The sequence below is a fragment of the Orcinus orca genome, chromosome 8, assembly GCF_937001465.1.
Source record: "Orcinus orca chromosome 8, mOrcOrc1.1, whole genome shotgun sequence".
In the NCBI taxonomy this organism is placed as follows: Eukaryota; Metazoa; Chordata; class Mammalia; order Artiodactyla; family Delphinidae; genus Orcinus; species Orcinus orca.
In genome coordinates, this window is record NC_064566.1 from 50,734,011 (window position 1) to 50,751,290 (window position 17,280).

Genomic DNA, 17,280 nt, shown 5'->3' on the forward strand with positions numbered 1-17,280 from the left:
TCAAAACAATGGATGGCTTGCGAAATGTTATTTCCTTAAATAATCACTTTAATATTTTCTAAAGTATTAATACTTCTATAAGAAAAATTTAATTGCTTATTAGGCATCATGATAATCTCTAATTTTGTAAAACTGTGTCCTTTCCTAAAAGGACACAATTCAATCACCTACTTTCAATAGCAAGCTTTTCATAAAAATCACATTTAATAACGATTTTTTCTATGAATTTAAAAATTCTGTACAAAGAAACAGATCTATTTAAAAACTTTTATGTAACCTATATAGCTAAACTTTAGAGTAAACCGTTTTTGGTAATAAGTTTGCTATATATGGTCAAGATATGGTAACAGGGAAGAGCCAATTTTGACTCCATGTTGGATCTGTTTCTTTGACTTTAACCTTTGCTTTTCATTGCTTTTGTTATTATAATCATACATAATGGCCTGCCTCAGGGAACCCTGACCCTCTGCCAGAAAGTTAAACTAAAGTGCCTTTGTTCAACTCACAAGGAGACTATCTGACCCGGCCCACCTGTGAGTGGCTTCAGAAAAGAAGAAATTAACCCATCCCCTCCCCAATGCTGGCCAAGCCAGGCAAAACTAACACCCCTTTTCACTTTACTTCCTCACCTCTTCCCGCTTTCTGTTCTATAAAAGAAAGTGGTATCCAGACCCTGATAAGATGGTTATTTTGAGACATTAGTCTGCCATCTTCTCAGTCTGCCAGCTTTCTGAATAAAGTCGCCATTCCTTACTGGCCTGTACTGTGTAGCCAGCATAGCGAGTTTAGACTCAGTAACAATGTGTCAACTTCCTTTAAATTATTATGCAAAATGGGTCAAGTTGAAACTAAGACCAATTTTCTCAAGACTTAGTGGGATTAACAACACTGTAACTATTTTAATATACACCAAACTAAGTAAATCTATTTACTTGAGTTAAGCTGAAAAATATTTGTAAGAAGTGTTTATTGAGCTTTCAGAATGTCCACAGATTCAAATTACACTCACCTTTGTCAGTTAATAAAATACAGTAGTTAGAAGGAACATGTTGAAATCAGAAAATCCATGTTAAAATCAGAAACATTTGGACCATATAGAAAAACTCAAAGTGTACAATGCAATTTAACATAATCTTGCAGATTATAAATGTAGCAGTGAGATATTAAAATGCATACAAGAAAGAAAAGAACAAATAGAAACGATACCCTTTTTAGTTGCTGTTCTTTTAGGCTTTTCACTGTCCTTGCAGGCTCAGAAATGAAGTTTTTATAGTTTTCACATATATTGATCCGAGACTGGGCTACCTGCATTGTTCCCTCGAGAAAAGATTTCCAAACAGGATACATGCTCCTAAATTCAAAGAGGGACAGAAAAGTATTAGGCAGAGAAAAGGAAGAATAAGTTGTCTAACCTTTTGCTCACTGGCTAGCACTGACAAAATAAATGTTTTCTTTATAGTTTAAAGTGTATTTATATTGGTTCATAGGTAGTAGTATTTTTAGCATATATAACAAGTAGAAACTTGGAATACACTCTATTCCTCTATAGCTTGACAATGGGCCATTTTGATTCACTAGCTATTCTTGATACTGGAGTAAAGTGATACTAGGATTACAATGCTAGACAAAGCTAACACTATAAAAATTAGTGAATACTTCAGACTTTCCAGGCCTTTCACTGTTTCAGGAGTATCATTATGAATATCAAGTTTCATTATTTCTTTATGCTATTTTCCTGATTTTACAGATGAGGTAACTGAGGCTCAGATAGATTTAGAGCAGCAGTCCCCAACCTTTTTGGCACCAGGGACTGGTTTCATGGAAGACAATTTTTCCACAGACGGGGGGCGAGAGGGGGGAATATGGTTTAGACGGTAATGCGAGCAATGGTTCAGGTGGTAATGTGAGCGACAGGGAGCAGCAGATGAAGCTCTGCTAGCTTGCCCGCCCGCCGCTCACCTCCTGCTGTGCGGCCCGGTGATGGGGGGGGACCGCTGATTTAGAGGATCACTCTAGATCACAATAGAGTGTGGCAATACTGAGATACAGACGAATACCTCTAAAGTACATTTTCTTTCAACCAAATTATATTGCTCTCTTACATAAACTGATGTGCTGGAAAAAAAATCATGAACAACTGCTTATGTTCTTGAGAAGTCTATTTGTTAGAGAAAAGAAGTCTATGGTATCATTGCTCTACATCTGTTTCTCTGTTGTAATAATGCTTCGCCAGCATCACGTTGCGGCCTGGAGTCATTCCAAGCAAGTCCCATCACCTCTACTTGATAAATGTGCTCTCAGAAATCTTTTGGTAAAGTCAAAGAATTATTCATCCTTTGCTTTCTGTAGCCAACTTCCTTTTCAAACCTTCTCTTCTGCTTTGCTAAATGCCTTAGTCAGTCCCAATATGCTCCTAAACTAGTTATAAACATATTTTATAACTTACCATAACAATGAATGGTACCTTGTTAAAAAGAGATACTTGCACTGATAGATTATAATATCCATCTCCTAAGATTTCCCTTCTTGTGTTACGTGGATTTCCTACTATAGCAATGTATGGGACCGTGTGCTACATAAAATGCTAGCTGTGGGTCAATGGATGACAGTGTGAAAACAAGAAAAAGAAAATTTGCCTGGGTCTCCATCCTACTTGGAACTAAAAAAAACTTGAAACTGCACTTCTCAACCAAGGGAATAGTTTGTGTAATAGATTAGTAGTTTGTAATACACCAAATACATCAGTTTCGATGGAAATATTCACTTATTTAAGCAGAGGTATATTACTTTCCCTTTGGAAAAAAGAGTCAGTGTGTTGTGCCACCAGAAACTGTCAGCATAAAAGCAATGATGGGCTTAAGAAAAGCAAAATGAATACAAGTAATAAATGTTAACTAAACCTACTGTGGTAATCATTTTATCAATATATGTAAATCAAACCATCATGTTGTACATCTCAAACTTATACAGTGATATATGTCAATTATTTTTCAATAAAACTGGAATAAAAACCCAGCAAAAGTAATGTCCTCCATGACCTTAATGCATGACTACCAATGGAATCTAGAATGTAAACTCACCACAGAACCTCCTAAGCAGTCCAGATAATTGATTTTCTCAGAGAATGCACCGAGAGAAAAATTCAGTACTATGTTTTGCAATTATTAATTTATACTTAATACACATTTTTAAATCATAATGAAAATGAGCAAGGACAATTATGAATTGTAATCCGAAGGAAGGAAGGAATAAAGGAAAGAAGGAAGGACAGAGGAGGGGAATAAGGAGGAAACTATGCTCGCCCCTTAGGTAGCACCCTTTTCCTTTTACCTCTTCATCTAGTTGACTGTTGCTCATCCTTCAAACCTCAACTTAAACGTAACTTCCTCAGGGAAGTCTCAGGATCACCACCAAGCCAATGCACAGACTCAATCAAGTCCCTTCCTGTTATTTGTTCACATGGTTCTAGCACTATTCCTTCAATTATAAATATTTTTATGTTAATTGTTAATGTTTGTCCCTCTCACTATAGTAAAAGTTTCATAAAGGGTACATGTCTTTCTCACAATTGTATTGCTATTTCTAGGGCCTAGCACATGGCCTAACCATTAGAAAGGTTATAATCAGTATGTGTTGAATGAAAAAAAATGAATGAATGGATGAATGTATAAATTATGAGGACTGTACAACAAAAAGAAAAATCCTTTCATTACAGAGTTAAAAAAGAGATCTTTAGAGACCAGCAGACAAATAAATAGCAGGCAAACATATTCACAACAATGACACACCATGAAACTCACAAAATTCGGTTACCAGTCAGTCAGAAGACCTGGGTTCAAGTTCTAGTTTAACCAATATAATCGTACGTAGCACATCTCACTATACTTTCATTTCCTCAACTGGCAAATGGAAAAATAACAAAAATACCAGCACCATGCAGCTCACAGGGCTATTTTAACAATTAAATGAAAATGATGTGAAAATTCTTGCCACACAGATTCTTTTAAATGAATAAATAGTAATAGTCACAGAATTGTAGAAGAAATAGAAGTACTTCTTGTTAACACAATAGTGGTAGTTCCAATGGCAGTGGTGTTTTTCATTCCAATTGTGAAAAAATAATAATGGGTTATAGAGTGATTTTCTAAAAATTTTATTTCACTAGGCTTCATATATATAATTTTGAAACATAAGGAAATGTATCAAGCATTTATGGTACTTTGTTATTCTGATCAGGTCAGGAAATGAGGCTCAAAATTATATAAGAAAAGAAGAAAATTCTTTTAAGAACCTATCTCATGCTAGGCACTATGTCATGTATTTTACATCTGTCATATCATTTAATCCTCATGACAACTTTGTAAAGTAGGCATTATCCTCATTTTGCAGAGGAGAAAAAGTAAGGCTTGGAGAGGTTGTGAAATTTTTCTACAGCTATTCACCAGGAAATAGTACTCTCATGGTCATAACCTAAACTTTGCCATTAACAATAACTACCCCTCTGCTCTAATACCAATTTAATCATCTAATCTCTGACCAACACCTCTTGTTTCCACTCACTCCCTTTAGGATTCTCACTTCAACAATTATTCAACCCTATCACAGCCCACAATCCATTTCATCCTACCTCCTTTCCACTGTCTTTCACTCCCTCTCATAATCTCCCTTTACAGCTCCTTACCCAGCCTAGATTTCATGGTCCACCATTATGATCACCCTCTAACATACACCCTAGCTGAGCATGGGCTTTCTCTAGTTGTGGCAAGTGGGGGCTACTCTTGGTTGCGGTGCGCAGGCTTCCCCTTGCGGTGGCTTCTCTTGTTGCAGAGCTCGGACTCTAGGCACGCGGGCTTCAGTAGTTGTGGCACGCGGGCTTCAGCAGTTGCGGCACATGGGCTCAGTAGTTGTGGCACGTGGGCTCTAGAGCGCAGGCTCAGTAGTTGTGGCACACAGTCTTAGTTGTTCCATGGCATGTGGGATCTTCCCGGACCAGGGATCAAACCTGTGTCCCCTGCCTTCGCAGGCAGATTCCCATCCACCGCGCCACCAGGGAAGTCCTCTTTCGGTCATTATAATCTACAAATTCCAAACTTGGTTAAATCCAAAATTCTGTTTACACCATACCAATGTCTGTGCAATAGAACGTTGCTGGAGTAAACAATAATCATGCTGCCTAGTCTCACTTTCAACTGATGTCAAATAATCCCTTAGTGCCCTCCAGCAATCCTACTATATTCCCCTAATCCACTTATTTGCTCACTCTTCTAGATAATTATTTCCCACCTTTTCCTCTCATCTCAAACCTCTAATATGACCACACTTTCAGTTGATAATGAAGTATGAAGATAATGTCCACATGCTCCCTCCACATCTACCTATCTCCCTGCTTTTGCACCCATACACTGTGTCATCCCTCTTTTTACTCCAATAAATTACCTGTGCTCTGAAGGCCAACTCTTCACATCTGTATATATAACCTCTAACTCAACAGCAATCCAGTAATTGTGCTTTCTCCTACAATATCAACTTTTCCCTCTCTACTGGATCATACTCATATAATGTCTTGCATCTTAAAAAAAAAAAAAAGCCCTCCATCAACCTTCCATTTCTCTCCAGCTACCACCCCAATGTCTGCTCCCTTTAACAGCAAAACTCCTCAAAAGAAATGTCTGAAATTACTGTTTCCACTTCTCCTCCTGGTCACTCTTGATTCAATTCAAATAAGGTTTTAGCATCCACCATTCTGAAATTACTTGTCAAGGTCATCAAAGATCTCCCTGTGGCTAATCCCAATAGTCAATTCAAGCTTTGGGCCTATTATTCAGTCTATCAGCAGTACTGACCTAGTTTATCCTTCTTGAAATTCTATCTTTACTTGGCTTCTAGCTCTCTTATAGCTTCTTATAGCTCTCTCTCTTGGTCTAGCCTTATCTCACTAGCCACAATTTAGGCTCCTTTGCTAGTTCCTCTTCATCTCATTGTCCTGTAAATGCTAAGAGTGTCCCCACAGTCAGCTTCTTCTCTTCACAGTCACTCTTTAGATAAGCTCATGCAGTCTCAAGGCTTTAAATACTGTCACTATGCTGACTATTCCTGAATTTTTAATTCAGACATCTTCCCTAACCCCTCAGTTGCCTATTTAACATATCCAACTTGGATATTTAGTAGGTATCTTAAAACTAACATGTCCAAAAACAAATTATTGATTTCCCTAAAATCTGTTCTGTTAATCTATTCCATCTCATTGACAGCTACTCAAACCTCTAGTTGTTCAAGCCCAAACCCCTAGAATCATCATTGATTCCTCCTTTTTTTCTCATATTCCACATCAGATTCACCAAGAAATACTGTTCACTAGACTTTAAAAATATAATGGAATCTGATTACTGTCTATCTCTTCCACCGCTACTACCCTGGTTTCAGCCACCATTATCTCGTGCCTGGATTACTATAATAGTCTAAATGACCTCTCTCTGATTTTGCTCTTGTCTCCCTAAAGTCTAGGCTCTACACAGTATATCCACTGCAGTGCCAACCACTTCTTGGTACTCTGTTTTCTTTTAACTATGCTTACTGTCCTTGTCACCAAGTGACAATGTTTAATTACTCATATGCTTATTGTCTTGTCTTCTTTCACTAGAATGAAGACTCCATGCAGCAGCAGCTTTGTTTTATTCACTCTTGTATCCTCAGCAGCTAGAACAGGGTCTGGCACAGCAGGCACTCATTCAATATATATTTACAGGAGGAAGGAGAGGAGGGAATGATGGAGATTAGATTCAAACCCAGATCTGTCTGGCTCCCAAACCTCTGCTCTTCTGCTGACACAAGATTGTTCTAGGTCCAGCATTACTATTAAAGAATTTTTAAAAAGAATCTCTTCACTTTAAAAAAGGTGTATACTAAGTTCTTTGTGTATGTCTTACACAATTTGTGCCTCATATCTCCTATACCATTATTATTTTTTGTTAAAATGACTCACCTTTTAAACTAAAATATATGTATCTTACTACTTCATATTCCACTCTAATTGAAAAATAAAACTTGCCATAATAATTAAGTTTTAATTAGTAAAATTCAAAAATATTGATCCATATACCACCTAAAATCTCGCTGTGAACTATTTCTCATATGACTATTACACTGGAAAACAGAGAAAACCTTATCAGGGAAAATTTTTATTAAGAAATAAACCAACAAATTTATTTTGACTGTAGTGGTGGCCACACGAATCTACATATGTGATACAACACCACAGAACTTAATATGCATACACCTACATACACACAAATAAGTACATGTAAAACTGGTGAATTCTAAATTAGATTGGTGGATTGTATCAATATCAATTTCCTGGTTGTGATGTTGTATTATAGTTATGCAAGTTATTACTACTGGGGGAAGTGGGTGAAGAGTATAAGAACACTCTTTGTATTATTTCTTAAAACTGCACATGAATCTATAATTTTTTTTTAAGTAAAAACGAAAGTTTAACAAACAAAAATCACAGATCTACCCTTGGCCTGGAATACAGCACCACACATCAAGAAGACTCTAGAAAATGTGACAAGTTAAATTCATAATCTAAGATTAAGTTACATAGTGACTGATAACAGGAGAAAGTATGGTGTTTAATAAATAAGTGTTCATGTATTGCTGTTTTTGGTAGTAGGAAGGGAGACTATCCTCAGCCTAGGTAACAGAAGTAAAGGCAGGGAGAATGACTGATACTCAGTCCAGTTGAGGTGTGATAAGAACTGCAGTACAACTGTAGCTTAAGGTGCCCAAGGGTTGGGGAACCAAGCATGAAAAAAGGAGAAATGGCCAGAAAGGAGCAAAGAAAGGTAATCTGGGGTCAGGATTCTTCCTGGCTTTTGATATCATAAAAAAAAAATTTTTTTAATTTCATACTATTAGCAAGGAGAAACAATAGAAGATTTTCAAGTAGGGTGAGAGTAGGGTGAGACATACAGACGTACAGGTTGGTGGTACTGTGGCAATGAAATTGTGAAGGGGAGAGATCACAGACAGAGAAGCAGCTACTTAACATTCCTAACAGAAAATGAGGTCTGAAAAGAAGTCACAGTTGGAGGCAGCTGACTTGTTGGTTCCCAAGCTGAAGAGTTAATAAAAACACAGATCATTACTAGTTTATAGGCAATATTTAAAGATAGAAATATAGATAAGATTACTTAAAACAGTCACAAGAGAGCTGAGGGAACTCCAAGAAATATTTACATAGAAAGGACTTGCTATGGTCTGAATGCTTGTGGTCCCCTGAAATTCATATGTGGAAATCCTAATCCCCAAAGGTGACTATGGTATTAGGAGGTGAGGCTTTGCAGAGGTGAAGGCAGAATAGTGCCGTTATAAAAGAGACCCCACAGAGCTCCCAAACCCCTTCTACCAAGTAAGGGCACAGCTAAAAGTTGAAAAGTCTGCAACTCAGAAGAGGGACTTCACCAGAACCTGACCATGCCGGCATCTTTGTCTTGGACTTCAGTCTCAAGAACTGTGAGAAATAAATTTCTCTTACGTATAAGCCACCCAGTCTGTGGTATTTTGTTATAGCAGCCTGAACAGACTAAGACAGGACGAAAAACCTGTCCTCAAAGATTAAAAAAAAATAATAAAAAAAAGGTCTTAGAGAAAGTATTATTACAGAAGTCTAGTTTCCAGGCAAACGGGGGTGGGTTTAATGGCATTAAATGGTGCATGTATCATCAGACTGGCAAAAATTTTCAAAGATTGACCATGTGCCCTGTTGGTAAAAAATAAAAAGAAATGGGTAGTTTCAAATCAAATTTGAAGACATGTAAAATATACTAAGACAGAGTTTATGAAGGTTAATTTATAGTTTCACATTTTAAATGTATAAACCCTTTGACCCAGCATGTTCCCCTCTAAGAATTAACCCTATAGATATACTTTCACAATGCACAAAGATATAACTATGTGCATACGTGAGTTATCCACTGCAGCATTATTTGCAATAGTAATAAACTAACTACCAACAGAGAAATGGATAACAAACTATAATTTACCCACACTATGGCACTAACATAGCCATTAAAAAGAAGAGGGGACCTGAACAAACCAATTTGAAGGGACATCTAAAATAGACTCCTTAGAAAAGGGAACCCTTATACACTGTTGGTAGGAATGTAAACTGGGCAGTCACTATGGAAAACAGTATGGAGGTTCCTTAAAAAACTAAAAATAGAGTTACTATATGATCCAGCAATCCCACTCCTGGGCATATATCCGGAAAAGATGAAAACTCTAATTCAAAAAGATACATGCACTCCACTGTTTGCAGTGGTACTATTTATAATAGCCAAGACATGGAAGCAACCTAAGTGTCTATTAACAGATAAGTGGATAAAGAAGATGTGATTGATACACACACACACACATACACACACACACACACACACACACACAATGGAATGTTACTCAGCCATTAAAAAGGATGAAATATTGCCATTTGCAGCAACATGGATGGACCTAAGGATTATCATACAGAGTGAAGTAGGCCAGACAGAGAAAGACAAATACTACATGATATCACTTATATGTGGAATCCAAAAAAATAATACAAATGAACTTATTTACAAAACAGAAACAAACTCACAGACAGAGAAAACAGACTTCTGGTTACCGAAGGGGAAAGAGGAGGGGGAGGGATAAATTAAGAGGAGGGGATTAACAGATACGTACCACTATATATAAAATAGATAAACAGTAAGGATTTACTGTATAGCACAGGGAACTACATTCAATATCTAGTAATAACCTATAATGGAAAAGAATCAGAAAAAAATATATGTATGTGTAACTGAAGAATCACTTTGCTGTACACCTGAAAGTAACATAACACTGTAAATCAACCATATTTAAATTAAAATAAATAAATAAAAAATAAAGTAAAATAGACTCCTTAGGTGTGTGTATGGAAGGTGTATGTGTGGAGGGAATTACAAAAGCATATGTATATAATAATTCTAGTTCTGTTAAAAGCAGCACAACTGTTTATGTTCATGTATGCACTGCACAGGAAAAATATGGAAGAAAAGACCACATACTTCTAACAGCAATTACTCTAGTAGAAATGTGAATGGAAGATGCTTGGCAAAGAGGATGAGGTACACTTTATACTCTGTTACACATTCAACAAGCATGCATTATTTGGGTAAGAATTTTTAAATTAACAATACAAATATAAACACAAAAAAGTTAAAGGGAAATTTTAATTGACTGGAGCTGAAATAAACTCCTAATAAACAAACAAACAAACAAAAAATGGCAACTGCCATTCTCACCCTCAATCCTGATCTACTGTCTTTTTTCACTATGGCACCACCATCCTCTCAGTTGCCTAAGTTAAAAAACCTGGGAGTCATTCTACAACCCTTCCTCTCCCTCCCTCTACTTCGTCCTTCAGTTAGTAAATATTTATCAAATGCTTTCTATCTTCCAAGAACTATTTTAGATACTGAGAAAACTACTTTATACTTTGACAGTTACAGAAAACTGTTTGTAGTCTGTCTCAGAACAAATTTGACAAACACAAAAACAAAACTGCCAAATCAATAGCAAGTCCTCTAGCTTCAGTTTTCTAAATATCTCTGAAATCTGCCCCTGAATCTGAATCCCAACAGCCTAATTTCTACTATAATTTTCATGGTTCAAATAAGAAATGATGAGGGATTAAATTCCTGCAATTCTATTCTTTCTGAATTCTTCCTCATATCCCTTTAGTCCACCTTCATACCCCTTTAGTCCACCTTCATACAGTTACTAAAGTATGTTGAACTTGTCATTCCTCTTATGGAAATTCTTTGATGCTTCTGTTATCTTCTGAGTAAAAAAGAAACTCTGTGATATGCAAAGTCCTTCATGATGCCTATCTAGGTATCCTCCAGGTCCACCACTCCTCTTACCCTCCAACCCATACACACTTCATTGCTACCTAACATTCATATTTTCTCATGTCTCCCTGCATTTAAGGTGTTACTTCTGCTTAGAATTCCTTCTGCCCAATGCTGACAAACTCCTGCACATCCTTTAAGACTCAGCTCTAGAAGCCTAGGTTTTCCTCTACAGTCCCAATGCACCTCTACTACTACCCAATATCGCAACTGTTTATAGTGGCTATCTCCTTTAAGCTCCTTAACAACAGGCACCATACCTTCTACTCTCTTTAATCCTGAAGTCTACTTTAACAACTAGCATGTAAGTAGATATTTCACATCTATCTCATAAATAAAGAATGAATGAGGGACTCCCCTAATGGTGCAGTAGTTAAGAATCCACCTGCCAATGCAGGGGACAGGGGTTCGACCCTGGGAAGACCCCACATGCTGCGGAGCAACTAAGCCTGTGTGCCACAACTACTGAGCCTGCGCTCTAGAGACCACGAACCACAACTACTGAGCCCGCATGCCACAACTACTGAAGCCCATGCGCCTAGAGCCCATGCTCCACAACAAGAGAAGCCACCGCAGTGAGAAGACCACATACCACAACGAAGAGTAGCCCCCACTCACCGCAATTAGAGAAAGCCTGTGCGCAGCAACAAAGACCCAACGCAGCCAAAAATAAATAAATTAATTAATAAAAAAAGAATGAAAAAAGAAAGAATGAATGAATAAATGACTGAGTGTTTACATAGCTGTGTGACCTTGAGTAAAGCATACAACCCAAGACTTAGTTTCCTCATATATAAAAAGGGGATAATCATATGTACCTCACAGGTTTGATTATCACGTTTTGATAATCATGGGAGATAAAGTTCCTAGCATAGTATCTGGTATACAGTAAATATTTAGTAAAAGTTGGCTTAACATACTTTTAAAAATTAGGTTGCATAAGCTAGCCTGGGAGCAGAACCTTATCCTTATTTCTTTGGTAACCTGCATCCTGAATTTCAAACAAACTTGGAATAGAACCTATCTGTAAGTTGGAGTCCTTCTTTACTCTCTAGCAACCAGTCTCTTCCTTGGTCAGGCTTTCCTCATGCCAGCAATACTGAACATATCATTCTCACTTTCACCTCAAGGCTTTGCTCTGCTTGTCTCTTTCGCCTAGGGTTTCATCTCCTCTCTTTTCCCCCCTTAGCTGAATTTTGTAGATACTGAAAAGTCCACAAGAAAATTCCTATATTTATTTCCTGTTTTGCTTTATTATTCCATATTGCAACTACAGATGTATTATTTATAGCTATCATGCCACCTTCCAAGTTATCAGTCTTGCAACTGTGAAGAACTATTAAGGTTTCTTGTGTATCCTGCAGTTTTCCATCTCCATTAAGAAATTACCTGATGATCCAGCAACTTGATTTCATATTCAGATTCCAAACCACACACTTCAATACTGAGTTCTTAATTACCCTGGATTCTCTGCTATTGTTTCATGAGTAATAATTAGTCTTAACTTCAACCAGACTGCAAGCTCTGAAATCCTGTCTTTGACTTCTGGTTCCCTCAACACTAAGGACAGTCTTGAGCACAAAAGCTAATAAATACTTCCAAATTAACTGCAAAAAAGACACCAAATTCTAAACAAAATTATAAATATTTTAAAGACATCTGTATGAAGACACAATTTATATTCCATTGTTGTCTACCTTCTTTAAAATTTGTATGTGGGATATTGACTAATCAATTTCTAGATACCTTGTGGGTGTGTCTGTATACTATGTATATATACATATATATAAAATATATATAATTTAGAAACTCTTTTCCCCTAGGCTCACAGAATCCTATCTTTCCAAATGTAGGATTTGTTTCAGAAGTAAAGAATCAATAATCATGATAGAAATTACAATCTTGTTTCATTATTGTTGTGATCATGTGTTTCATTTATAGGACACTGAGGAAACAATTTGTGTTCCATTGTCATCTATCTGCTTTAAATTCCTTATGTGGGTATCAGTTAAACAAAATGGAATCTTGGCTTAAGACATATGAAAATGATCTATTCCATATACAATATATATGTTGTAGAACATTAACATTGTCTGATAATTTTGATATTATATCTAAAAACACAGCAGAGGAAAGAAGCAATTTTTTAAAAAACTGGAGTCTATGTTGTATATATGTGACATGGCTCTGTGTGAAACCAGTTTTAAAGAAAATGGGCAAGAGCTACTTATTAAGTTACCTGTAATCATTCCGATCATCAGCTTTTATTCCAGGCCAATCTCTCTTCAGATATTGACTAGCCAACTTCTGGATACCCTGTTAAAAAATACATATTTAATATAATAAAATGTAATATAAATTATAAAATAAGTATTGTGCTATAAAGGAAGCTCTTTTCCTTAAAATACATTACTTAGCAAATCCCATCTTTCCATATATAAATTTAATTCAGAAGTAAAGAACCAATGATAAATGGTAGAACACCATAACTTGTTTCATTATTTTCAAAGTCTTCTCTCGTCCTCATTTTTAGGAAAAAGGTGAGTATAAAGATGAGAAAATTGAAACTTAATTGAAATGCTTTCCACGTCACCAAACTATGTGACCAGCCATAAAAACGAACTACCCCGGTATATCACAGGGAACACAGCTGTCCACCTCCACAGAGCTCTGATTACTCAGCTTGACATCTCAATTTTCCATCACTCCTCTGCTGCGGCATATACTGCATTTCTGAATCCCAGCAGTCAAACTCATATACCAGGAAAGACTACAACACATTCAATTTGGAGCAGACAGATAAACATTGGCTTGTAAAATTAATGGACAAACCTTGTTTCTATTCCATACTAGTAATTTTCAAGACAGACTTTAAGAGTTTTTTTCTTTTTAAATAATACCATGGCACAAATCACTTAAAATGAAAAAATTAGTTTCACAAAGAAATACTCACTTATTGTTATCCATACAAACATGAACCTGGACAAAACAAGAGTATCCATAATAGGTACAGGATTTTATTGGCAAGGTTAAACTACTCACTCTGAATATAGAGCATACTACTTTTAGAAGGAAACATATGTGGTTCCCTAACACTGTAACAGGGTCCAATGTAATGGATCAGAAATCATTAACTTTGGGATATTCATCTCTATATATGCAACTTTAAAAAGAACAAATAAAATGCTGAGATGAAGAACAATCACATTAACTGACTGCCTACTTTAAGCAGAAGCTGCTCAAGTAAAATCAGTGGTGCATTCTATACATGGTACCTTTCTACTAAGGTCTGCTGCCAAATCAATTTGGCTTAATTAAATCCATTGTTGAATGTTTCTGTTTACCATTATTTCAATGAGCCCAAAGGGTAGCAGGAACTACAGAGAAGCTCCTTTGAATCTCGAGTTCCTTTTGAATTTGGCAATAGTTTGGTTTCACTATTTTCAGGTCCTATGTATTCTGAAAACTCACATATAACTGCATATCCACAATACTTCCACTTACATACCTTGCACTTTGGGGAATACAATTACTTAGTCTTCCCTGAATACGTACAGAATTTTTTTTTCACTTCTGTACCTTGTTCACGCCGTTCTTTATTTGTATGAAATCTCTTCCCACCACTCCCATTCCTACCAGCTGAGTTCTTGCTGCCCCTCCTTTAAACTGATTTTTAAATTTCCGAACACAAAATATTCAAAAGTATATAAAGAAAAATGTGGAAAGTTTAAATGCCTAAGTGTTTGGTTTCATTTCATTAAAAGAGAATAGTTTAGGGCTTCCCTGGTGGCGCAGTGGTTGGGAGTCCGCCTGCCGATGCAGGGGACGCGGGTTCGTGCCCCGGTCCGGGAGGATCCCACATGCCGCGGAGCAGCTGGGCCCGTGGGCCATGGCCGCTGAGCCTGAGCGTCCGGAGCCTGTGCTCCGTGGCGGGAGAGGCTGCAGCAGTGGGAGGCCTGCGTACCGCAAAAAAAAAAAAAAAAAAGAATAGTTTATCATTATTTCTGCATTTATTAGCTTGAATTCTTTTTTAAAGAACTATCCCTCCTGGACTGTTTGGGTATGCTGAGGTACAGTTCTCAGAGGAAAGGCAAGATAAATACTTGACTGTCCAGTTTTGGTCCAAAAGTGAACAATGAATTTTTAAAGTAACATTATGAACTCACATATTTTGAATAATGGATGTGTTTCAATCTACTGCAGTCACAATTCTCTTGATGCTCCAAATGCTACATCTGTGGTCGGTGGGAGCTCCTCCAAGTTGGCTCCCATATCATGACCCCAATAGACTTTAATAATTTCTTTGTTTTCTTTTACAGTCCCTATTCCAGATCTGCAGTAAGCTAGTTTTCCAAGGAATTCTGATTACTTTCAGAGAGAAACCATATTTAGAGACCACAATCTAGGTACTTCCTTATCCTTTTGGTCTTACTTTGTATCTTTCTCTAAGAGGGCTTTCCTAATCACTGTATACAAAGTAGCTCACCCTTCAGTCAGTTGCTCTCTCTCTCATCAGCCTACTGTATTCATAACCCTTATACATTGTTACTGTCTGGTTTAAATATGCTTTGCCTATTTGCTGACTATAAGCTCCATCAGGTACAGATCTTGTCTTTTTCTTTCTTTCTTTTTTTTTTCATCACTATGTCTCCAGGCTATAGCAAAGAGCCTAGTATTTAGTTGATACCAACAATGTTCCCTGATTGCACGAATAAATGCCACCTACATTATTCCATTTCTAATGTATAATACTCAAACTCCTTTTGTGTTTTTGCCATTCTGAGTTAGAAATGTTTAGATCAAAATTTCTCTGGTTCCCTAATTTTCATATACTCAAATAAAAAAAAACATATATCAGATTTCTAAGATTATGACCAGATGGTTTTTATACAATAAATAAATAAGTTCCTTAGTAAATTATAGTCAAATTTGACCATCTCCATTACTGAAAGGGAACATATGTATAAGATACTCTGAAGCAATGAAAAAAGTTTATTCCATATTTAGAAGGCAGTACATATTAATTTTTATGAAGATTCAAGTAAGTTAAGATCCCTGAATTCAAAGAACTCATAATATGTAGACAGGAATAGGAAGCATACAGCATAAAATGGGAGGCAACGGATGGGTTGCCAAATAAGTGGCAATATGTGATACAAGTACCCAGAGGAGGAAAGGATCATCTGATATGTTCTTAACAAATTTACATCTCAATAATATGATAGTGACTTTTTCAGTTTAATAACTGCTAAAGTGGTTGCAGAACAATTTTTATAGAACATGGGATATGATAGGAGCCTCAGATTATGAGAAGGACTAAGAGGGCAGAATGACAGCACTGTAAATTTATATAAAACAAGTGAACTTACTAACGAGCATCTCAATACACTTATTTCTCTTAATTCTGTTAGTCCCTGTTATAACTACAGAGAAATTGGACGCTTAGGACATACAAAATTTACTTAAAGTCACAGTTAAGTTTGAATTAGAATCTAGTTAAGTTTGAATTAGAATCCCTAGTTATCATTCTAAATCTTTGCCCACAAAATCACTGTAGATTTATATAATTCTTTAAAATTTTTTGAAATTACTTCAACTTGTTATTTTTGTGCATTATAAGTTACAAGAGCAATTTCTAGAGCTCTAAACCACAATGTTGAACTGTACTAAACTGAATGGAGTGCTTCAGAGATGAGATGAGGGATTCATGAAATAGACAAACAGTGAGATCTTTAGATGAAAGACTTTATTCAAGTTAGTTCAGAGAGACAGGAATCATGGCTTCTGTGTGCTCCATGCAGCTGTTCAAGATCTAATCTGCATGGATGCTCAAGAAATACTCCATGGCCCTTATAGAAAGGTCCTAAATAACACTTCATGCTTCTGAAAGCATTCTATACTTAATTGGTTTACCTTTTACATTATGCTTAAAGCTACATCTTATGAATAAAAGGTTTATTTGTATAGAAAGTAAAATCTACCACAAGTAAATGGCTAAGGAAGATAAACCCATGGCTGGTAATTTTTTTTTAAATGGTTTTTTTTTTTTTTGAATCACTTCCCTGGCCCACAACATTACTTTACATTACATTACTCTTTAAAACTGATGCATTAGATATAATATTTATATTTACATGAGTATCACTAATACATAATGTTGATTTGATTTCCAATACAGTTTACTCTGGAGCAGTGGTTTCTATAAAAATGTACTATCAATATACTCTTTGCAACATCCAATAATATCCCATTCCAACTTTTAAAAAAGCCATCAGTGTTTGATGTAAGACTTGCTTTGTTTCACCTCTCAATAACACTTGCTATATTGCTCTAACAAGTGAAGCAACAC

General features: G+C 36.3%; 1 protein-coding gene across 6 annotated transcripts in view; it reads right to left on the reverse strand.

Annotated features, from left to right (window-relative positions):
* The window catches only part of FCHSD2 (FCH and double SH3 domains 2), a 295,266-nt gene that overhangs the window by 162,921 nt on the left and 115,065 nt on the right, over positions 1–17,280 (reverse strand). For all 6 annotated transcript variants that reach the window (XM_049714265.1, XM_049714263.1, XM_049714266.1 and 3 more), the window contains 2 exons: positions 13,171–13,247; positions 1,207–1,351 (listed from right to left, as the gene is read on the reverse strand). In XM_049714265.1, the coding sequence (XP_049570222.1) occupies positions 1,207–1,351; positions 13,171–13,247 (222 nt within the window). The remainder of the gene's footprint in view (positions 1–1,206; positions 1,352–13,170; positions 13,248–17,280) is intronic.